The sequence below is a fragment of the Anolis carolinensis genome, chromosome 1 (genome assembly GCF_035594765.1).
Source record: "Anolis carolinensis isolate JA03-04 chromosome 1, rAnoCar3.1.pri, whole genome shotgun sequence".
Lineage (NCBI taxonomy): Eukaryota > Metazoa > Chordata > Lepidosauria > Squamata > Dactyloidae > Anolis > Anolis carolinensis.
Window position 1 is genome coordinate 303,157,811 of NC_085841.1, and position 23,825 is coordinate 303,181,635.

At 38.4% G+C, this 23,825-nt stretch overlaps 1 protein-coding gene and 1 non-coding gene across 8 annotated transcripts in view; both read right to left on the bottom strand.

Annotated features, from left to right (window-relative positions):
- Positions 1–2,047: 2,047 nt before the first annotated feature.
- Positions 2,048–23,825, bottom strand: part of ckap5 (cytoskeleton associated protein 5) — a 76,327-nt gene continuing 54,549 nt past the window's right edge. For 3 of the 7 annotated variants that reach the window (XM_062963518.1, XM_062963578.1, XM_062963639.1), the window contains exons 30-46: positions 22,827–22,976; positions 21,832–22,035; positions 21,437–21,572; positions 20,702–20,895; positions 17,265–17,437; positions 17,010–17,033; positions 14,600–14,773; positions 13,685–13,805; positions 12,326–12,505; positions 11,449–11,636; positions 9,016–9,091; positions 8,406–8,594; positions 8,184–8,321; positions 6,826–6,909; positions 6,048–6,207; positions 4,966–5,120; positions 2,048–2,744 (exon numbers count right to left, since the gene is read on the bottom strand). In XM_062963518.1, coding sequence (XP_062819588.1) covers positions 2,499–2,744; positions 4,966–5,120; positions 6,048–6,207; positions 6,826–6,909; positions 8,184–8,321; positions 8,406–8,594; positions 9,016–9,091; positions 11,449–11,636; positions 12,326–12,505; positions 13,685–13,805; positions 14,600–14,773; positions 17,010–17,033; positions 17,265–17,437; positions 20,702–20,895; positions 21,437–21,572; positions 21,832–22,035; positions 22,827–22,976 — 2,592 coding nt within the window. In that variant the 3' untranslated portion in view covers positions 2,048–2,498. The remainder of the gene's footprint in view (positions 2,745–4,965; positions 5,121–6,047; positions 6,208–6,825; positions 6,910–8,183; positions 8,322–8,405; positions 8,595–9,015; positions 9,092–11,448; positions 11,637–12,325; positions 12,506–13,684; positions 13,806–14,599; positions 14,774–17,009; positions 17,034–17,264; positions 17,438–20,701; positions 20,896–21,436; positions 21,573–21,831; positions 22,036–22,826; positions 22,977–23,825) is intronic. The other 4 variants (XM_008104887.3, XM_008104876.3, XM_062963806.1 and 1 more) reach the window with 3 other exon arrangements.
- On the bottom strand, positions 13,509–13,620 carry LOC134295803 (small nucleolar RNA SNORD67). Its single transcript, XR_010002409.1, has one exon. It is a non-coding gene; the product is annotated as a small nucleolar RNA SNORD67 (small nucleolar RNA).

Genomic DNA, 23,825 nt, shown 5'->3' on the forward strand with positions numbered 1-23,825 from the left:
GAGCAGGCAACAGGTATATCACTACTGAATCAAGGGTTATAGCATCCTACTTTCTTATGGCATAAGGATAATGGAGAAATGTCAGCATGAAAAATATTTCTCATTAAATTTGACATGATTACCACTTTTCAGCATTTACAATAGTAAACCAAGGACTAGTATGCATATACTTTGTGAGCTGGTGGCAAGAAAAACCCTTTCAGCTTAGTTAGCGCCCATGTTGCACTCCTAAAATATAGACGTGGCAGTCATGGCAGTCACTTCCCAGGCCAGTAATGTGATGCAGATCTGTGGGGGTAAATAGCTAAGCAATTAGTGCTTCTGCCCATCACTATATGAGATGTTTGGAGCAGAATAAGCATGCCCTCTGGGCCCAAGCTTAATTATCATGGTTCACATTTGCACTTACTGTATTTTGAAAGGCAACTGGTTCTGATCTTCATTCAACACAGGAGGGGGAAAAGCAGGCTGAGCAGTACAGGCCAGGCAATTCTATCAATTTTGCATTCAATGACAGAAGTACATCCAACAGACAACAGATAAGTTGTGGCAATATTTAAAATATTGGCTGAATAAAACTATGCCCCTTTAAAATCACAGTAGCATTTTTGCAAGCAAAATATCCCACATCATCCATGAGCCTCTTCTTTGGCACCAAACATTCTTCCACTGAGTGAGTGAAGCTATAGAAGACACACAAGAGAAACCAGTCAAATTCTAAGACTGTTGAATAAGTTATGTTGTCATCTGCATATTGCACATACTCTGTACTTGTACAGATAAATCTCTGGCTCCCCAGCCACTGGCAAAGGAAATTGTTTCTTCTGGAATACCTTTCCCAGCTACAGGCATCATGATTCAGGAACTACAAAGAAATTTAGTAGTAAAATGTAACATTTATTCAAATGTATGGTAGAAACATTTCCATTGGCTCTAGGTTAAGCTAAAAGTGGCTTAAATAGGGCATTTCTGATACCAATACTGAATTTGCAAATATTTATCAAAACTAAAGCCACACATCAGGCTGAGGGTTGGGGAAAGTTTGCGTTTTTAGACAAAGCATCAAGTTTGTCACAAAGGCTTCACTGCATTTCCAAATCTCAGTCAAGCCACACATTTGTAAATGGTCATTCTGACTGCCCTTACATTACAGCTCAGTGCGTTATACCAGTGTAGTGATTATGCAGCTGTTAACAGCAGTGATTTCAAAACATCTAAAGAAGGACAAGACAAAAGTACTATCCTAGAAGATGCGACAGAAATTCTATATACTGCAGCAGCTTTGGGAAACAGGCCATTAGAGGCACACAAATGCATAGCCCATATGCAAAAACAAACAAACAAAAAACCAATATTGTCACTCAGGAAATTCCCCATAATCACCTGGACAGGTGACTTTCAACTGTGGCAATATTTGATCCACTTCAGTGCACAAACATTTTGGAAGCAAAATCCCACAGGAACATTCTCAGTCACCAGCAGCAATCACTGGTCATACTTTTAGTACAAACTTCTTAGCAGCTTTTGGGCTGCCAACAGAACAGACAGGTGCACAAACAAAATCAGCACGTCTAGATATTTTGGGTTCAAGCATGAATATTAATGACATGAAGAGAGAAATCTATTAGAACTCTGCCTGAATAGGGGATGTTGGAAATCCACCTTGTTAAAGTTCCAGTACACAAAAATGATTATTGAAACTAATACCTCAAAAGGAATATAAGTGTTATATACATGTTGCTGGCTAACTCAATTAGATACCATGAAGAAAGACTTGGGAAGACATTGGCTATGAAGAACAAAATGTTCTGCTTCTACCCAAACTATTCTGGAGGCCATGACAAAAGAAACTGACAGATAGCAAAAGTTTCCTTCACCTGGAGAATATTTGCATTTCTAGCATCTCAGTTTCCCCAGATAGTCCCAATGAAAGTTAATCCCTTATAAGATTTTGACAACAGCCCAAAGAACATGAGGGAAAAATGGGTCACTAACAAGCTGAAACATGAATGGACACTCTCCTTCAACAGTCACTGTTGCTCCCACAGAGAGTTAATGCAAACTTTATTTACAAAAAGACATTTAAATTAGTTACTTCATGCCATGCGTCCGTACAGAAACAGTTCAAGGATTATATGTAGAAATTCGTTAAATTAAAAATGAATCCACTGAAAAGTTTCTAAGAGTTAAGGGAGCTAAACTCAACAAATAAAAGGTTATGAGAAACAGGACTGAAGGATGACAGTTGTTTACAGCTCTGTACACTAAAACTAATACACAGACAGTCTTCTACGGTAAAGAAATGCTCACAGAGAAGCAAAGTATGTACAAAGACTTGTGCCACAATGACTTGGATCCTCCTCCAAGATCTGCTGTATTATACACAGAAACCAGTTTGTATACATAAGGCCTACATGAGGCCAGTTAACTATGAAGACTTCTAGTTTAGTAAACTAAAGAAGGACAGCTCTGCAACAGCCACACTGTCTCACGCAATTTCACTTGCGATTGCTTTTTATTCTCTCCAGTCTTTTTTTCAAGTCGTCAATATTGGATGCTGCAGAGGAGGAAGTGGTTCCAATGCCAGAGGAGTGGGTCTGATTAGAGTCCAGATCCATGTGCTGGTATTGTTCCCGTGACTCACGGAGCTGAGAAAGCTTACTGTGGAGCATATCTGTGGAGGATGCAACTGTAGGGAGTGATGGCTTGGACAGCTGGGAGGTCAATGGGGCTCTGTCTTCCTGCTGTGGATGGAGACAATGTTGAAAACCACTTACTCAACCATAGAAGTTATACATTATCAGGGTATTTTCTGCCATGTTCACTATATAAGCAAACATTCAAAAAGCAAAACAGTTTTATGTCTTCAGAAACAATGAGTGGATTCACACTTCTGTCTCAGAATACAATCCAGATGATACATCTGATACATCTACTAGATCTGGTTTACTTCACAAATAATCTTTATACATAAAGTATCTGTCAGCTGGAAAGAAATCAATTCAGGTAAGTAAGAGATGACCAACTGGTACATAACTAATGTCTGAATCTACATGAAGCCTGAAACTTTGATGCATACAGGCCTACTACATCCTGACAGAGAAAACGATTTCTAATTTCAACTATTTAATAACACTTGTGTGTCTAAATAATTGAAAGACTATGAGAACAAAATCAAGCTATAACAATCATTTCCTGACGATTTCCTTTCCTCTATATTCACTTAAAAGAGTCCAAGAAAAGTTTGCAGAATCTGAAACATAAATCTGAATTAAGGCAACATTGACCCCTAGTTACAACTGAATCAGTTACAACTGAATCAGCCTACATTAGTGAATCACCTGGATTTAATAGTACTGATTACAAACAATACATACCTTCAAGACTACCAATCGCTCTGGCTGTGGAAACACTGATACATTTGCAAAAAATGTATAGACGTAATATTCACATCATCTTGTTACAGAACTCCGTATTTCAATACAGATGATATATACAGTCCTGCCCACAATTCTTACCTAATTTTATATAAAACTCTACCCTCAGCTTAGAACCATCAGCAGTGACATGAGAGTCTACTCTTTCAAGCAGGGTTGAGAAACAAAGGGCCCTCTAGATACTGCCAGATTACAGTCCCCATCACCCCTCACCCATAAGAAAGCTAGCTAAGGCTGATGGGAGTTGAAACCTAACACTATCTGGAAGGTCATGTGCTTCCTGTTCCTCTGTTAGAGGAGTTTTGGCATGATGAAATGTTTTTGAGGCAATATACAAAATAATAACAAAAAGCATGCCTTTTAAATCCAACTGTCAGTTCATGAGCTAAAAGGAGGGAAAATTAGTATCCGTTGCTGAGAAATCCAAGGAGAGTATGGATTTCGTGGTAGGCGATATCAGCAAGCCCCATCTACCTATTCTCATGCAAGTAGGGAAAGAGCACAACCCAAGTCATAGCACTTGTAAGTGGTCCATCCATGTTTTTATTTAACTTCAGAAATTTCCTTCAGTTCCAATCCAAGAAAATGTGAGCAAAAGCAAGTAGCTCATAAGCAAAGATGTATAGAAACTTCCATTGCAAAAGCAAGCATGCCATAACAAAAAAGGACTCAGAGAAAAGGTTCTCAACCTGGAAATCTAGGGTTTTGTCAGAGGTCACTAGGGCTTCCATGAATTTGTGATTGAAAAAAAATTCAACTTGATGGAGTACACCCTATGAGAAATTTCATTTGAATTATTTCAGCCACATATGACAGAGTGTAGTAGGACAGTGTTCGTTTGATTGAGCCCATAGTTTCTGATGCCACTGGCCAACACACAAGTTGGTGCCTCAAACGTTAGCCCTGTTTCTGTGTATATTTGACTGGATGATTCCAAAAAAATGGCACCAGGTTCCCTCTATCAGCTCTAGTTTGCTAGCCCATAGAAAATCATGGTATTTATATCTATGAAACTAGAGCTGATGCAGTCTATCCAATGAAATTTTCAGAATTAGTTTCTCCAAATAACCCCAGGAACAGGCCTAAAAAGACACCAAGAATGTTTTTTGTTGCACTGTATAATTGGCGAATGTATTGTACAAATGGCAGGATGGCAAACTGATCACATCAGCCTCTCCCTCCTGAATTATATCCCACAACACTCCTTAGGCATTGAAGTTGCTGAAGTTTCCTCTACCTGTACTACTGACTAGCATCAGAAAGAGTATCAAACTGCAGAGATCCATAGAAATACGTAATTCTCTACTCAAAAGACTACTAACCATTCTCACTAGATTATTGTATCTACAACTTACAGATCACTCTAACATGCCACAGGCTGTAGCTATATTTTTGCGCCGGGGGGGGGGGGGGGGTGTCCCCTGAGATCCGAAAATTATTCCAAGGGCTCCTCCAAGGTTAAGAAAGGCTGGTCTAGAACGAATACTAGAAGATAGAAACCAATGCACATGTAAATCTGTTTTAATACCTTTGCATTGTCAAGACCACATCGCTGCCTGAGAATTTTTAGCCTTTCCAAGTAGACAGAAGGCCCCACCTCTTCCCCATTTGAATTTCCTATAGATGAAGAGACCGTATTGGTGGAAGTGGGGACACACGATACCTCCATCTGTGGAGAAACCCCTGGAAAATGAAAACAAAACAAAACAAAAAACACAACACACAAAATGAGTCTAAGCAGATGACAACAGAAATTGTGATGTTTCGCAGGTCTGAGTCAATGGGGTATAATGCTTGCTGAGGTGCTGCTTTTCCTGACCCCTATGGGGCAACCTCAGCAGACCTGGATGAATCCCCAATACCTTTTCTTCCCAGGCAAATACTGCCTTTACTAAGCTATTTAGAAAGAGCCATGGCATGATTCCTCCCACAGGATTCAGGGGCTTCTGATGTCGGTAGTGTAGGAAAAACAGCCTTATTGTGATGACTTCTGTGTTATTTGAATGTTAGAATGCATCCTTCTGATTTCAGAGGTCTTTATACATCTTTGCATTGGTATTATTTAACATATTTACAGCTTATGCAATGATTGTTGTTTTCAATAGCTATTCTTTTGCAGACTGCTTGCTTTAGCGAGAATTTCCTTTCTATGTTAAACTGAAACAAGGAAGAACAAAGTGCAAGTGAATTATGTGCTGTTTCTTTCATTGCTTACACTGAAGTATGGAAGTTAAATCTTGCTGATCTGAAGCTCATGCAGCTCAACTTGCAGTGATTCTTTTACTTTCTTCTGTGGCATCCAGTGGTGGGAATTGTATCGCAAGCTAATGTTGCTGAACTGCAACTTCCAGAGCTCTGTATCTTTGACAAAGCTGGCTAGGGCTGCCAGTATTTGCCATTTTACAACAGTGGGAAGACTGTACAAATCCTATCCCAATGGAACTATAAGTTGTTTTTTTATGACTTTGATACCACAAGTTCAGCCCCTTACAAAAACAACTGGCCAATATAATATTTCTGAAGTCCTCTGTACATACTAAGTTTGAGTAAGCTCAGCAGCTGCAACTGAACAGCACAACTGTCTCTCTCAAGCCCATGCTGTCACAGTACCTGTAGAAGAGGGAATGCGCCCTTTGCCTTCTCTTTCCATTTCAATCAGCCGGAGACCTCGTTCCACATAGTTCTGGAAGAACTGTGAGGAATTTTTAAGGAAGGGTTCAATGTCTGCATCAGAATACTTCTTTTTATATTCATACAGTTCTGCTAGACCCTGCAGAAATGAAAACATCGCTCAGTTTAATGTACACAAGAAGATGTCTTATACCATGCACGATGACTGGCCCATCTAATTAATGTCTACAACTGGGGCTGAGAACTTGCATGTAAGTTGTAAACAATGAGGTTCATGTCCATCTTTCTCCTGGAACTTAGCAAGTCACACTCACATCCTCACTGTTCCAATACTTCTGAAAGGGACAACTGCCCATTTACAGATTTTTTCCAGCCCCACAAGATATTATGAAACCCAAAAGGGATTTTAGAAAAAAAGATTATTTGGAAATTCAAAAACCCCCTGCTCATAGCATTTAAATGCCCTCCCCCATATCCATGGCATAATTGACCATTTTGGGGGATGGGGGGTATAATTGCAGAGAACGTGCAGTGTACTTTTCCCATCCCTGGTCTGCTCTTACTGGTCGTTCAAAGTTTCAGAAAACAACCTATTAACTGGAGATGTCAGGTACTGAAACTGAACTTTCTGAAAGCAAACAAAGCACACATTCTTGTGCTGACAAGTAAAGGGGTGGCATGCAGAGAAATGTTGCACACATACAAAAAAAGCATCGCTTCCAATTTCCCAGTCTCTGTGTTGTGGTAAAGCCCTTACCTCTTTAGTGTTTTCTTTAGAGCCAATTTTCTTAAATATCTCTGCTAAAATATCATTCACTTTTGCCTTTGGTGATTTCTCATCCTATAAGGAGAATTTTGGACACATTCACCAAACAAACAAACAATCCAAAACACCACAAAGGGATGGAAGCTGAAGAATTTCCAGAAGCACCAAGAGCTTTGAACATATCAGCTGCGCCCACCCCCCTTTATAATCAAAGACATCAGCTAGGACTACTACTCTGTTAGGTACCATGACTGCCACAGTGAAGTTCATCTTGTCAGTAGTAGATTCTGTATATTCTGCATATGTTAGAATTGCTTTCAACACCCAAATGTACAACAATTATGCAGTTCAGAGTGCAAATAAATTACTACTAGTTACTGTATGACTGATTGTGTGCAGGAGGTTATCTAGAGGCACAGTATAGGAAAGAAGCTTGCTATCAACACAACACTGCCGCTGCACAATGGGCAGGTTTGTGATCTGTAATTGGCTGGTGCGGGAATCTAGTCCCAGGAAGGATACAAGACTCATGCAAAGTCTAAATGGGTGTAATTTATTTCCAGTGAACACTCTAGGAAGCATTTCATCACTGCACAGAATGTTTCTTCCCTTTAACATGTAATTCATCCCTTCAGTTCTTTAAGAACAATATACTGCTATCAAAAGAAGACGGATCTGTTTGCATATTCTGGTTTATACCAAGTCCTGGGCACAGTAGTCTACCATCTCCAGGTTAACACTCCAAGAAAGAGTAATCCTGCCATTCAACTAACCAAGGAACCAGCTAAGATAACAAGTGTTCAATGGATATTAGTATAGTAACATTCTCCAGTCTATGAGCAAACACCTTCTTGCAATTTAATGAGATTCCAAATAAAACACAGTTTAGTGAAAAATACATTAAGATTTGTGCTAAATAAATATGGATTTCATGAGAATATTACTACCTCTCCTGAAAAATCACTTTCTGAACTTGAACATTCCCTGATCCCCTGCACCCAATCGAGAGATGGAGAGATTACAGACTGTGTTCCTGTTAAAGGAATTATATGTGAAAATTGTCTGAAAAAATTATAGTGTGAGACACAGGCTTTTTATAGACCATGAAAAATTTTACAAAATGGGTCCCATGGGCTTATATTGTGTATGGGGAGAATGGGTGGGGCTTCCGCCAAAATGTTGCATTTTGAAGCTCTAGAATGTTCCGAAGGTCTGTGCAGGCGCAGAAGAAACCCATATGTGCACATTTCATAGACAACATGTAGAAGAACTCCAGTTGTGTTTAGCAAACTGATCAACTTCACATTAGACAACAATTTTCGTTTAGTTAAAAAAAACTGAACACTTACTATACGAGAAGCTCCTTTTTCTGTGCCTTTATCCGATTTACTTCCAGTTTGGTCCAAGGAATGTTTCATTACTCTGCACAGATGAGCTTCCAACTCAGATTCATTCTTGTTATCTATCATTGTTAGATGATCTAAGATCTAAGAAAATGTGATTACTTTTAGAGAGAAACCCTCTAACAGTCTAGAGAACATTACACAAGTTGAAGTCCTCTACAATTTTACCTTCGGTCCTTTGAGCTTGCATAACGTGTGAATCAAAGTCTTCAGTGTCCGTATTGGGAACTCGCTCTTACATTGTTTTAATTTCTCCTTCGGAAACACCTTCATAAAGATGTGGATATCCAACATGATTCGATCCAGATTAATGGTATTAATTGTTTCAGGGAGAAGTCTTACCATTCTCCATAAACACTAAGAGGGAGTTAAGACAGCAATGATTAGAGAAACTAACAATCAAAAACAAAAGTAGTCTTTTCAAAAGTCTAGGGCTATTACTGATAAATTTGGATTATTAAAAGTAAAATGAATCTTGCAGAACAAATTGATATAGGGTGGTTATCCTTTTACAGTTTACTGGGAGTATCAAGTATCTGTTAGTTACTGAGAGAACATGAACTCTTTAATAATTAGCAGATTGTTTACCCTTTTCGAAAAAGCAAAATATGTGTCTGCTTAAGAAGATTTCACAATAAGTAGCATTCACACTGATTTCTTTTCCAGTGCAGCAAGCAGCATACAGAGAGGTCTCAGGCTACAACCAGTTACAATGTGTAGTCTCTCCTGCTAATACATTGTGCAGAAAGACATTTATCAAAAGATTATGCATGTTTACCTTCATTACCAGCTCTGAGAACTTAGGAGAGCTTGCAGTCGCCAACAGACTGTCCTGAAGTAGAACAAGCAGGGCACTAGGGAAAATACATACAGTAGTAGCATTATCCATACAGAAGCTTAATACAGAATGGCTCTGACAAGGCTAATCTTGTGTTACATAATGTATTGCATGCTTTCGATTAGGATGTCAAGAGCAGCTTAGTAGGCCAGTGCTTTAGAGAGAAGCCTCTCTAGACAGCTTTGAAGAAGATCGTGTGTATCTGAGGCAGACCACCTCTACTGTAACATAATGGGAGCCATTACTGTCTCCCATTTATGCATGTATACGTCTTCTTCTCATATCAGTTGAACTTATCAATAGAAACGTCAGGAGAGAATACTTCTAGAACATGGCCATACAGCCCGGAAAACATACAACAGCCCTATCAATAGATAGTTGGGACATATCAATTTCTATCCACATTTAAAACACAAATGTCCACATTAACTTTATGGAATACAATAAATATAAATGTAAATCAATTTTTAGTATTAAAGTAACAAACATTCTGGATGTCAAAAAGTCAAATGGGGATTTTTAGACCTAAAGGATGAAATAATGTTTCAAATTTGTGTTTCCTGTACTAATGTTGCCTGCATTTCCTGCTTTGTTTTATCTTGCACTTTTATTTGGCAGAAACTGTACAACTTTGGAAGGAGGAAAAAAAATCTGCTCCTCAAGAATGAGCAAGTACTGCTTTTTATTGTAATGTACATTTCAGAGAACAGATCACAACATTATATATTCTGTGGAAACTGAAAGTTCACTGGTGCACCTGGCTCTTTGATGAATTAGACTGTATTAAAAAATAGTGGGCAGTTTATTTCCTCGCAACAATATAGGAACAGATGAAATAAATGACTGACAAATGAGTTTTTGCTAAATAGATAAAACTAAAATAGGTACCGAGTAATACCATGACAAATATATGGTGTTTGTTTCATAAAAAGAATGTGCAAATCAAAGAACCCAGCACACTGTATCTCTGCTTAAAGAATCATGATGCTTTAATATCAGATTTCTTTTTGATAAAAAAGAATCCACATGTCCAACATCCACCATTTTCAAACTTGTGTCTTTTGAAGAACAGATCGCTTGATTTTTCAAGAGGCAGTGATTTTATTCTGTTACCTGACCTACATACATCACTGCTCACAATAGGGCCTGTATCTGTTAAAGCCTGCACCACATCTTTGTAAGAAGGAAACAAAACATTTCACTGACTTAATTTAAAAAAATTAACAAATATGGATATATATCTGGAATAACATGCGAGAACATGTGTCATTATCCTACCTCTCTCATATAAAAAATATAGAGAGTGCTCAGTTTAAATAATCTATGACAGAAGGTGCTATTGCGGCAACATTTAACATCTGTCTGGGACGTTCTGTGTCTGCTGAAAATGTTCAGAGATGTGTGTATCTAAGGAAGTTTGACCCCCCACTGACCTGGACTTTGTTATTTGATCAACAATGGAAAGAAAGGTAGGTAGGTAAGCAATTAACACCAGTGAAATGGTTGAAAGGAGCATCTACATTTTACAATACTATTAAGGTTTGGTATTCCTCATAACAGAGTAGTGGTAGTAGCGATAAGACGCTGTCTTTGTATAAAGCACTATAGGGAAAGCTGGAGAGGAAGACAGGGAAAAGAGCAGCAGCAACATCCAAATTGGAGAGAGAGCATGAGGAGGAAGCAGAGTAATAGGTTGTTCATAAGGTGGCCAGAAAGACTGGGATTATTTATTATGTTTCTTCAGCAAAGATGGGGTTAAACCTTTTTGAATTAAAAGAGTACCATCCTATGGGCAAAGGATGTATTAATGTCTTTTCTTTTTTTAATGGATGTGGAAAATTGAGGGCAGAAAAACACCAGGCAGACTGTAAGCCCTTTGATGTTGTACACATATTTTAGATCTGTACACAGTGAATATTTAGTGACTGTAGTAGCTGTGCATGTTTTATATTAGAAAAACGTAGTTCTATTTTGTTTTTGCTGTTGTATTTTGTCTTACGGTTTGTATTCTTGCTTTCTATGTCTATGTGCAATTTCAAAGACACCACGAAGAAGGGAACACACTCATTTCAAAACTTTCTCACTGACCCTGGTGTGCTTCCTGAGGTAAGGGATTCATGTTGCCTAACAGTAAGAACAAGTCCTTGCCTCTGAAAACCTGGAAAATAAAATCCCAATCTAATCTATCTTGCTCAACAACTGTAAGGATCAACAAGTCATTTATCTTGAGGAAGACCATCTGAGGCAGTGAAGTATATTTCAAAACAGACCAATCATTTGCTCAAACAATAGCAAGTGATCAGTTATTTTGTGGCAGAAAGTTACAGCAATGCAAGGAAGGACTTCTTGAGTCTGGTGTTAGCCAGGATTTACCTCAAAATGTTGGTCTGGTCGGATTTCTCCAAAACCTTCACCACCAAGAGATTAACAGATCTGATAACCTGTTGGCCTTCCTCCAAGTCTTCAACCCTGGAATCCAGCATTAAGGTAATGAGGCCATGCATCAAGTCCTTCAGCACTCCTGCAGATGCCTCTCTGGCTAAACATTCAATCTGGAATAGCTGTCAATTGAATTCAAGAATTAGTGGTCAGACTTACTTCTAGAAAAAACTCTACATTTAGGCTATTCCCTTGAAAACTCCTCTTCTTGTGGCTGCCTAAAACTATAAGGAATTGTCCTATCAATGTCTGGAATTACATTTCCCACCACAGACTATGCTAGTTAAGGTTTTGAGAAATTTAAGTCAAAATATTTAGCCCTACACCATATTATCAGTTCTCACTAGAGAAGATTTGCAGACATTTATCTCCATGTTTGACTCAGCATTTAACCTATGGGTATAATCTAGTTGGTGTACACAACAGGATTCCAGCCCTTGGGGGATAAAGTTGCTCCACTCTGATCTAAGGAGGTTATTTTGGCGCATAATGTATATTTCTTATTGATTTAGGCAATATACATGTGTTTCACTGAACCTCTATCATTGTTAAAAATGATCAGAAAATACTCAGATAAAATGGTTGAGATTAATTTAAAAAAGGATTTTTGACAAGGACTACTAATCACAAAACCCTAACTGTGACTATAATTATTCTAAGGACACTTAAATACTTATTAAGCATATGATTGCTAGAGATTTTTGTTAAGAAGCATTTGTATAGCAAAAAAAAATGAACTAAAGACAGGATGAGTCTTTAGTTCCTGTGATTTAAAGTTTCTATTTCATTTCCAAAAAAAGAAAAGCCTTACCGAAATCATGTTTCCGATTATACAACTGTATAATTTGACTATCTCATCCTTGTCCAGTTTCTCATCAGCCATGTGAGTATTGTAAATGAGCCGGAGCTGCATGAAAGTTGCTATTAGAAACTGGTCAATGTGTCCAGACATAGCTTCTGCTTTGTCTTCTTGCCTCAGAACCTCATCAATCTGCAGGAAAAAAACAACCACTTCTAGTTTTATTCTTTTATCCAAATGCCCTAATTGTGATAAAAAACCACTATCTAGAGTCACCCTTCCACATGTACACCTGTTGATACTCTATAAGCTAGCTGGCATTGCCCCCTCCCCCAATGTGCAATGGGAAGTTGCTGCCAGTTGTGAGAGAAATAAGGTTGAACACTGTGAAAGCTACCCACAGTATGGCTATCAGCCTCCTCCCAGTAGACTCAAATCAAGGAAAAGTATCAATTCTTCTTAATGTTCCCCCAGCAACAGCAAGAGTATCCCTCTAGGCAGCTAAACCAGGAAATCCCAAATAGATGATCCCCATGAGGGTCTGACTTCAGGGGCAACTTGAAAGTCTGAACAGACTCAGAATTGGTGTTGGGAGATCAAAATACAACCTGGCTAAATGGCACTACCTAGAAGAATCCTCCACCTTGTGCGAATGTGGAGCAGAACAAATAACTCAGCATCTGTATGCTTGCACACAATGCCCTGCCTCATGTACAAAGAAAGAACTGTTTAAACCTAAGCTACAGACAATGCGGTCACTGCTGCCCGTTTTTGGTCTAATATTATTTAGCCGCTTGTGTTCCCTCTATTTTACCAGTTTTATACTTGTTTATTTATGCAATGCTTTGAATACAAATAAATAAATTTGCAATTTTGACTTTTGCAAATTTGATTTAAAATGTGCTCTCTATGATTCTCTAGATCTTCCAGTGTGACTCTATGGTCAAATTCCTCCAGTCGTACTGAAATTTAAAAGATTTCTGGAGAGAAAAACTCCTTAAGAATCTCTCGGTCCTCAATGCAATTGATGTTCAGTTTCCAGTGGAAATTAACCATAGAGTCGTGCAGGTACCTACTTACCTCTCCCTAGAAAATGTGGAGGACTGACTGTATACTGAACATTCTCTACAGTAACTTAGTTTAAATGTTTCAAGAGATAAAGAAATAATATTTTGTTTCCCTTGCTGTTGGGTGAAGCGAGTCAGATGGCCCCTGTGCACTTGGTATTGTCATCAGGGTGGTTTCTGAGTGGTGCTTGTGTCATCTGACACTCAGCCCCACCAAACGTGCAACTCATCATTCTCGCAAGTTACATCCTGACTAAGAGCAATGAGATACAATTGCTAACCAACCAACAAGCACTTCCCTTACCTGTGCTAGAGCTTGGATACTAGTATTTATATCACCACTGGCTACCTGGGAAATAACAAAGTTGATGGTGGAGGCTGTGTTACTGTGCATATCATCGAAATGTGGAGACACGGCACGAATCCTAGGTGGAGAAAGGATGCAATGAATTATGGGGGTAAACACTTAATAGCCACATAATTCTGCCTTAAGGATCAAAAATAAAATAGAAGTCATAAAATCAGTTCTGTTGTTTCAGATTAATCTTATTTTAAGCAACCCTATCACATCTTCTTTTCTTCATCATGATGATTAAAAGCTAAAAAGTTGCCCTTTTTCTAATGAGAAAATATATGACTCTCAGGATGAGCAAGTGAAAACAGATATAGTTCAGAAAATGTACAGCAGCACCATCTTTAGACTATAATAATTCTGAATACTTAATCATGACAGCATGAAAGGTATAAGAAGATATACATGGAAATGTTTTGGAAAATATGAATAGGCTTCAAAAGAAATGTGTATGGAAGTTTAGCACCTTTGAAAACCTTTCTTGACTGAAGTGTAGTATTTAATGCATCCACTTTAAAAAAAATCTAAAAAATTGAAAATTTTTTTTACCTGTAAGTAAAGCTGGTGGAAATAGGGCTTACACCTATATACATATACAGAGCAAGAGCAAAGGGGAAACATAACATTCACCCATTTAGGCAGCTCTCACCCATCATCTAGTTCTAGATTCAAATAAGATACATTGTTTTAATCCAAAAAAGCCCCTTTGCCACCCAAGAGTGTTCTTCCTCCAGGCAAAGGTGGGGGGAGAGAGAAAAACCATAGATGCGATGAGATTCTTACTCATGATGTAAGAGGAAAAAATGGAGAGGGGTCAGTGACAGAGAAATGTTGGTAATATTTCTAAAGCCTTCTATTGGCACTTACTTGGGTTCAGGTATCAATACTGGTTCAAAGATGTCATCCAGTTTGTGCTGGACAAGTGCTGGCATTTCACATCGCATTGTGCCATTATCGTTTTCTATCTCATCCAGATCCAGTTGAAATTCCCGTGGAACAGCATGACTTGTCTCTGAGTGGCCACTCATATTACGGGCTTGGCTACAGAAACCAAGAAGAGCACTTTTTAAATTATTAGTTACAAAATCCTCCTCACTGTGTCACTAGTGGTGATTGACGTACACTATCCACCCCATATACTCCATGAGCTTTAAGTAACTTGGGAAAGGGTCATTTTCATCCTTCTCTATGATATTTTGCAAAAACAGCTAGGCACTGGAATTTTGTACAAGGCACATAACTTCATTATGTTACACAAACTACCTCTGCCTTCACAAAGAAGTCAGGAGAGAGAAGAGGTGGTTTCTCGCCTTTCCTCTGAACTTCCATAGGACTTGGGGGATATGACAAGCGGGATTGGAGCAGTCAGTAGTGACTAGAATAATATCTTGTTATTAAGACACAACTTGCAAATTCTACCTACTACTTTTATTGAAATGCAATCATCCAGAATACAGCTAAGTAATTTTATTCAATTTCCTTAAGTAATTATCTTAGCAGTTGGTAATCTGAAGCTTTCAGCATGTTTGTTAAGAAAATGCTGGTTTCCACCTTCCACAACAGAACATCAAATTATATAAGCACTATTGTATCATAGTAAATTCAAATGTAAAAAATAACATGCTGACAAGATAATTATCTTATTTTTTTCTTCATAAAGGTGAAGGGCACCACAGTAAACATGCCCCACTCAAGCCCAATTTCCCCAAGAGCCCAAGAAACCTAAGCTGAAGGAGTTTCCAATTAGAGTTGGGCTCGAATCCTGTTTTATCTGTTTCTTTTGTGGTTTTGTACTGCTTCATCAATTCAGATTGCATGGAACAGTACAACCCCACGGGAACAAAAGAAACAGTGAAACAAAAAGCAGAGGGGAACAGTAGCCCTCTGGTCATTTTCATCGCTTGGCTGTGGGTCCTGGCTCGCAGGGCCTTCAGCCAAGCGCCAGGCACTTGATGCTCGTACGTCTTGCCTGCCGGGCCTACCGTAGAGCACTCGACCATAGGACCAGCAGCCAGGACTTACAAGCATCAAGCGCTCGATGCTTGTAGGCCCTAGCTGCCGGGCCAACCATTGAGAGTTTGACTGTAGACCCTGCGAGCCTACAAGCCATCAAGCACTCAATGGCTCGTAGAACCAGCTCACAGGGCCTGGCGCTTTGCGAAAAGTGGTGGACGGAAACGGAAATGGGGCCATACGAATGAAACAAATATGAACAGTAAGAAATTTCACACAAATGCGCAACCCTATTTCCAATTCAACATAACTATTTTCCTAGGCACTGTGTACAATAGTCATTCTACAACAGAAGAAAAGCATATGACATTATGTACAATCTTTTTCAAATGTATGTTTACATTCTTAATTTCATGTTGGGTAACACCCAGCTTTGTGGAAACAGAATTTCTTCTGATTGTACAATGAGACCTTTATTTCCCCTTTCCTCTGCCTCCACCTTCTGGAGCAGGCTTGGAATCTTTAAGGGAGCACAATGTTGGGGTGAAGAATCTATTCCTCTTAAAAGTGTCCATTCCACTTCTGGAGGGGTACAGTCCTTTGGCTGATTCTCAAAGATTATTGAGCTGATCAACAAATGCAATGTTAACAGGCAAGTGTCTATACTATTTTATTAGACACTCTCACTGCAATGATTTATGCAATTTGCAATACAATTATCAGTTTCCTAGATATTTCAAAGTTTAGTTTGATTAAAACTATCTGTCAGTTATTGTTATCGATATGTAGGCACATTCAGAAACATTCAGGGAACTGATAGCATCAGTCAGATCCAAAGACTTTCAAAGCACTTTCAGTTCAAACGGATTCCTATACAGCCTTGGTTTTACCCTTCTTATCACCCTGGAAGGTAGACCACCATTACTATTTTAAAGACAAAGTTACAACTGAAACATAGCAACTTGCCTGATGCCACAATTACATTAAAGTTGGAATCTGAAACCAGACTTCCTAGAATCTAGTCCAACTTTCTTCTCCTAGAACCCCTTAGACCAGTAATTTCTTAACCTGGGGTCCCCAAATGTTTTTGGCCTTCAACTCCCAGAAATCCTAACAGCTGGTAAACAGGCTGGGACTCTGGGAGTTGTAGGCCAAAAACATCTGGGGACCCCAGGTTCAGAATCACTGTCTTTGACTCTTAAGAATACTTATTAGGTATTACTACATTCAAGTCAATGAAACGTATTTTGAGTATGTTGTAGATTAGGGCATGGGGAAATGAAGATAATGCCTTTCTACCAAGGATTTAGTGGTCAGTACTTACATCCTATAAGTGCGATACATAATTCTGTCCATGGAGAAGCAGTGAAAAAAGGCACAATACCATTTAGAAAGCATTCAAGACATGACAAAACAAATGAAGAAAGGTTCAAACATTTTGCTTTACATTTTTTTTACAGTTTGTGATACATGCAGACGATGATTAAAATAAAAGACAAACACAAGGCAACAATAAGCTATGTTTTAGCACATACTGTGAAAATGTCAGATAATTTTTGTACTTTTCCAGATTACATACTTCAATTTGGAAGACATGTCTTCAGCGGGTCCCTTGCGAAGTATGTTAGCATTTGCATTGGCACTCTGAATGCGTTGCGGTTTCTCCTCCACCTGCCTTGCTAAAGCAGCATTTGGCCTTTTAGCAGCCCGCTTTATCCGTTCCTCCAGCATACTCATGTCTTTCTCAGAAAGCTGCACAAGAAGAGCAAATCCTCAGTGCTGTGTCAAGTTTGCCAGAAGAAAAACACCAACAGTACAGCTCAGCCTAAAGGAGTTACTTTCTTCTGATATTATTTCTATCCCTGGGTTTTTTTGTAAGGGTTTTTTTTAGTGGGTTGTTTTGGTTTTTAGTATAAAGCATATAGAGTCTCTAAATGAGAAGTACAATCAGGGATAGCCTAGCAATTAATTACATATAGTGCCAACACAATTCTGCTCACCACAAAAACCACATATATTTGCAAAATAGTTTAAAATATTTCTAACAGGCAATGATTTTTAGAAACTACGTAGGTATCATAAAAGAGTGTTTGTTTACTGAAGCATTAGACACTCAATTAATGAAATAGCTAAGTTCACTTAACATAATGTTTAATATGTTTGTGTAGGTATGTTCCATAATTTATTTAATGGAATTCCCCATTCTTGCCTGCTTTCTTTGCAGTTCTGAAGAAACACAGCATTTGTCCTTTTGCTAGATTGCATGTGATAACATGCGCCTTCCTTATCTCACATATCTGTTAGACCAAGCATTTAAAACCAAGATCTTAAGGTTTACATTGTTTTGTAAATTGTCTGATTATAGGCAATATATAAATTATAACCCTATTCTCTGTTCAAGTCAAAAAGAACCGTGATATCTCATGGCTTCAAGTCTCACTTTTATTTCATATACAGTAGAGTCTCACTTATCCAACATAAACGGGCCGGCAGAACGTTGGATAAGCGAATATGTTGGATAATAAGGAGGGATTAAGGAAAAGCCCATTAAATAGCGAATTAGGCTATGATTTTACAAATTAAGCACCAAAACATCATGTTATACAACAAATTTGACAGAAAAAATAGTTCAATATGCAGTAATGCTATGTAGTAATTACTGTATTTACGAATTTAGCACCAAAATATCGCAATGTATTGGAAACATTGACTACAAAAACATTGACTACTAAAAGGCAGACTGCGTTGGATAATCCAGAATGTTGGATAAGCAAATGTTGGATAAGTGAGACTCTACTGTACCTATCAGATGGATGGCAGCATACTTCATTATAGCATAACCTTTTATTGCACAACACATGAAAGAAGTATTTTCCTCCAGTTTCTTGCGCATTCAGAAAAAGATTACCCCAAGCTGCCCTATGTAAGAAGGTATTACTTCAAGCCAGCTGAATAAAAGGGTCCACACTGCATCTGCCTCATGTTATCTCAGTTCTCCATACAGATGACACAATAATCTTTTGCCAGTGAAGTTTTCAAGTACCTTTCAATTAAATTAGCTACATTCAGAGTAGTGAATATGCCCATTAAGTTGGCAATCCCTGAAATACTCTTTTGAACTTACAATGCAAGATACAAATAATGTTCCGCCTTCCTTATGTCACATATCTGTTAGACCATGTTTCATCAAGAATGTTGTACAGATTTATACTTATTTGGCTTGTAGAAGAAAAGATGGCAAATTGGTGAAGGAAACCAAAGTGCTAAAAGCAAACATGAAACATGTTACCTCTACAGTATCTTCTCAAAATTCCTTGGCAACTGGCTTTGAAATAAATTTTCCAGACACAACAAAGCCACCCAAGGTGCACACTCCACGTGCTTTCATTATTATCAGGATTCACTTACCAATTCACAAGTGAGTCATGGATAAATTATGTTCCTGCCAGATATCTGAAATTGGCTTAGTGCTGGCATTAATCAAACAGGTTTATAAGACTCGCCCCAAATTATTAATTTTCCTCATCAGATCACTCACCAGTCCTTATTTCTGCGCAAGGATCTGAATCTAATAGTGTCCCCACTGAAGTTGAAGACATCTGACATGGTTGACCTACTGATATGCTGAAGAACAACCATTTCAGTTCAGACTGAGTAATCAGATTGAAAGGTAACTCCCTAATTTTGTGGAAATATTACGAACTGACAGGTCAAATTCAAGTAGAAGATGAGATGGGGGAAGGAAAGATTTCCTGTTAGATTTGTTATTTTCAAGGCTTACATTTAGGGGATGCCAGACACTTCTTTCAGAAATACTTGTTAAATCCATTGAGAACAAAACAGAAGGATGTCTTTCAAAAATGGGGATGGGTACGCCCTGAATATCCTCTTTAGTCTGGGTTTCATCAAAAACATAACACATATGCTGCTATCTTAAACGATGCCCATGCCTCCAAAGGGGTGCAATGAGATATTGTCATGGAATAAAATAGCTTCCTAGAATGCCCAAGATTAACAGACTGGCAATAGGGGTTTGTCTTGCCTGGGCTCAAGAAATCAACCATTTATTAAATGATTCCTTCTCCACTGGCTGACAATGGAATTTTGGGAGTGAATGGTGATGGGTATAATGTCTGAATGGATTTTTAAGGCAGATGTATGACAGTTCTTTAGGGAGTAACAAGAGGAGTCTATTAATATTAGGAATTGATGGGGGTTCAGAAGCTGAAGAGGTCAGGAGAATTAGGACTAGAGTTAGGATATGAGTGAGTTAGGCATGTGTTAGAATTAGTATCAGATGGGATTTACATGTAATACATAAGTAATATGTTAATGTCAATTTCTGTCTAATAAATAATTACATTTGAGCCTCCAAGAATGATATATACTGGAAAATTTGAGTCCAGACACAGTATCTGTGGTGGCTGCCCTTAATATAGGTTGGTGGTATCCAATGGGGATATAAGATGAATTCTTACACAAGAACCACAAGAATGTTAAGATCACCACAACTGGTGGCCACAAGAGGAAGTCTACACATTGGTAGAAGAGGTGCAGGTAAGTGGAAATTTTCAATTGGTGGCAGAGGAGTGACTGGTAGAAAACCTCATACTACCAGAGAGTGAACACTCAAGACTGCTGTGGAAAGAGCAACCTATCCAAGGTTGAATGCCATTTCTCCCAACTCCATTCTATCCTGCTGGTCCTGAAAGATTCTCACTGACAAGACTCTAAACAGATAAGAAAAACCAAACCTGTCTATTATCTATAAAGTTTAATTATTGCAACAAGAAAAGCACTTATTTTCATGGCTCTCTGTAATTCATACAAAAATGGAATCTGGAATGTAACACTTAAAAGAAACACTACCTCCACCCCACCCTCATAACAGTTTTATATTCTTAAGCAGAGGTTTCAGTATGCATCTTTACAGCTAGAAAGTTGTCTGGTTAAAGTTGTCCATCCATTTTGTCATCTGAATGACAAAGTATTGCTTGCTCACTAAATAGTACTCACATTTCCAATCAGCTTGAACACTTGATCCCCATGCACATTGTAAACAGTTACAATGGTGTTGAGCGCAGCATTTCGGACAGTGTTGTCCCTGTCACCAATATGAACTGCTATTTCCTTTAAGGCTTTGCCTGGAGTTGGCTGACACACATTCATGCCGTATGATTCAACGAGACACCCCAGCTCTTCCAAACACTCTAAGGCAGTAATAGAAGCAGACATCCAGGATAAAATTAATATCCTTAAGATCCACAAAATTATGTTACTGTACAGCCAAAATTCAGATGATTGCATAAAATAATGGCATTTGTAATAATAACAAGTATTTTGTTTTCGTACTTTTAATTGGAAAGAAATTTAGGTTCATACAGGCCTCCTAGACCCCTCCTACTCCCACCAAAAAAGGATTTTTTTCCTCTTCATAATCATTGCTTCCTGTATTTGCAAGAAAAGGCCTATACAGGCATTCCTACTGCAGGTGTTAATTAGATATGAAATACCAGAATGTTTACATTATTGCCATAACCACTAACAAGTTTACAAACATCTATGCTTGTATAAAATTAAAATCTGCTTCTACACCAATGCACATAGTCTGGCCAGTTGAGAATTCCACTTGATGTATTAGTGAAGTAGACTCTAGCACACAAAATGCCATATGGTTTGTTCTGTTTGCAAATACACTGTAAGTGTATCTTAAACTACAGTATATTACTTGTTAATGATCAAGTTTCCTACCTGCTCGTTGTTTTGAATTTTTTGACTTTGTCCCCTCCATTATGAAAGTGAACATCTTGCTGGCTGGGTAGACAAGGCACATCCTATTCAGAATAGCACGCACATCCCTGCGCACAACATCTTTTGGTTCCCCGACCTAAGTAGAGGAAACACTAAGCTTAGTGACAAAGACCTAAGTGAAACAATAGATTTTTGTGAATAGAAGAGTCAACCCATTCATCACACTAAACCAAGCAACTACCGACCAGTTCATTCTCCCACTAGAGAATTTCACCTGTTCTTCTAGCATTATATTTCAGTGTATTTTGTAAGTTATGTATTTCAGATTTTCTCTCTCCACTCACCACTTGGAACCAAAGTAAAATTATTTAATCTGGTTTTTAAGATTGGCATACCTTTAGGATGAGATATGGAATGAAGGAGGTGGCTTCATTTTCAGTAAGATGGTACTCTTCTTGGTTCAACATGGAAAAGAGCAACTTGAGATACTCCAGGGTCTTCATCAGGACACTTGTGTTGGTATCAAAGAATCTCAGGGTGAGCCACTTCAGAATCAGATCCAAACAACTCACAACTCCTTCCTTCTCACTCTCCAAATGCTTGAAAGAAAGTGGATATATATATATAAAGTTTTGACATAAGGCAGCATTTACTGTAAGATAAAGCAAAGAGCCACATGGCTAACTAAAATATTCGCAAATGGTTCTACTAGTATCACAGACATTTAAAATGTTTACCTGAAGCATGCATAATAGCTACTTGCATCCTCTCTTAACAATTATCCTGCTGTACAATGCCTTGATGGGAAAACTGGGAGGATAATACTCAATGGGTAATACTAATCAGAATACAGGCAGTCCCCCGGTTATGGATAAGACAGGTCCTGTAGGTTTGTTCTTAGATTTAATTTGTATAAAAGCCAGAACAGGTACATTTTAAGTGTAACTCCAACCAGTTTTTAAAGTATTGGATAGCACAGGGAAGGGTTAAAACCCCAGTAACCTTGGCCTTTCTGTCTGTGCCCCCGTTCAGACAATTTTCATCTCATTTTCAGTACCTGTGACTATTGGATTTTGGAAAGTTTGGATTGTTGTGGAAACAAGAATTGATAATAAAGCTTCAGTGGAGACATTTTTCCCCCCATGATAACTTTTTCAGGAGTGGATTTCCCTCCCTAGGGGTAAATTTCCTTTCACTTCCTGTTGTCTCGCCTCCATTTGGAACTAGGAGTTGTATGTAAGTCGATGTTTGCAATGTGGGGACTGCCTGTAGGTCTCTAGACTGAACAGGGTGTTTCCAAAATTCGCTTGTTCGCTGAAGCCTCCTTTATACCACCAATACTGCTATTGTATTCCTTCATTTACTATCACAACAAATTCATTCTTCTCACCTCAACCATTACACTAAGAGCTTTGTTGTGGTGCTGAAAATCTGCATGAAACATCTCATCTTGCAACCACTTAGCAACACAGCTGGACATCTGAGTCTTCAGTTGCTCAATATATTCATCACGAGGAGTAGTGAAATTCCATTTCAAAACCTGAACAGGAAAAACATAACACTGTACTCAAATACTAATTAGAAAGCCAGTTATTTATTTCCTGAGCCAAGAAACTAGGAGTCGTACGTAAGTCTAGTCAAGGCTGGTTGATTTTTTTTTAAAAAAAAGATGAGTTCATTTGTTGACACCTTTTGTTCCTTTTGTTAGACTCAAGTATTATTTAAGTAGCATCCTACTTCTAATATACAGACCCCCAAAAGAATTGGGATATTTAAAAAGAGATGAATTTTTCCTTCCATTGAAATATGCAGCTCAAATTATTTAAAGACTCAGTCCAAATCACCTTCTTTAGGTGGATTAGTCCAAAGCTCTGCAGACAGCACTGACCTGTTGTTACATGCTAAACCATGACTCAGTGCTATTCAAAAAGGAGTCTTATGTTCATCTGCAACACCCTCTCCCCCATACCTGAGGCATAATTATGAAGAAGTGACTGGCAAAATCTACCCTATATGCTCATGTATAACTCAAGGGCACATTTTGGGGGCAAAACTATGGATTTTGATATGATCTGTGGATGAGTTATGGGTCATTCCACAGAGAGAGAATAACAGCAATGTTGCCTCAGGGAGAAGCGGCCCTGGCAGTGGCTGCCATTTTCCCATGCAGACATTCAAAAAGGTTTCTTTTAGATTGTCCTCGGATGGACTAAACCCTTGTCTTCTGCCACTTTTCTCAGAAAAGTGATGGTTCCCTTATTATTATTACTACAAGAATTAAGGTATAGTAGTCACACTGATATATGGATAAATTGACCCAGATTTTTGGGTTATTTTTGACTATAATTTTTAGACTTACACAGTACAGTATATATGGTACTTTTTGATT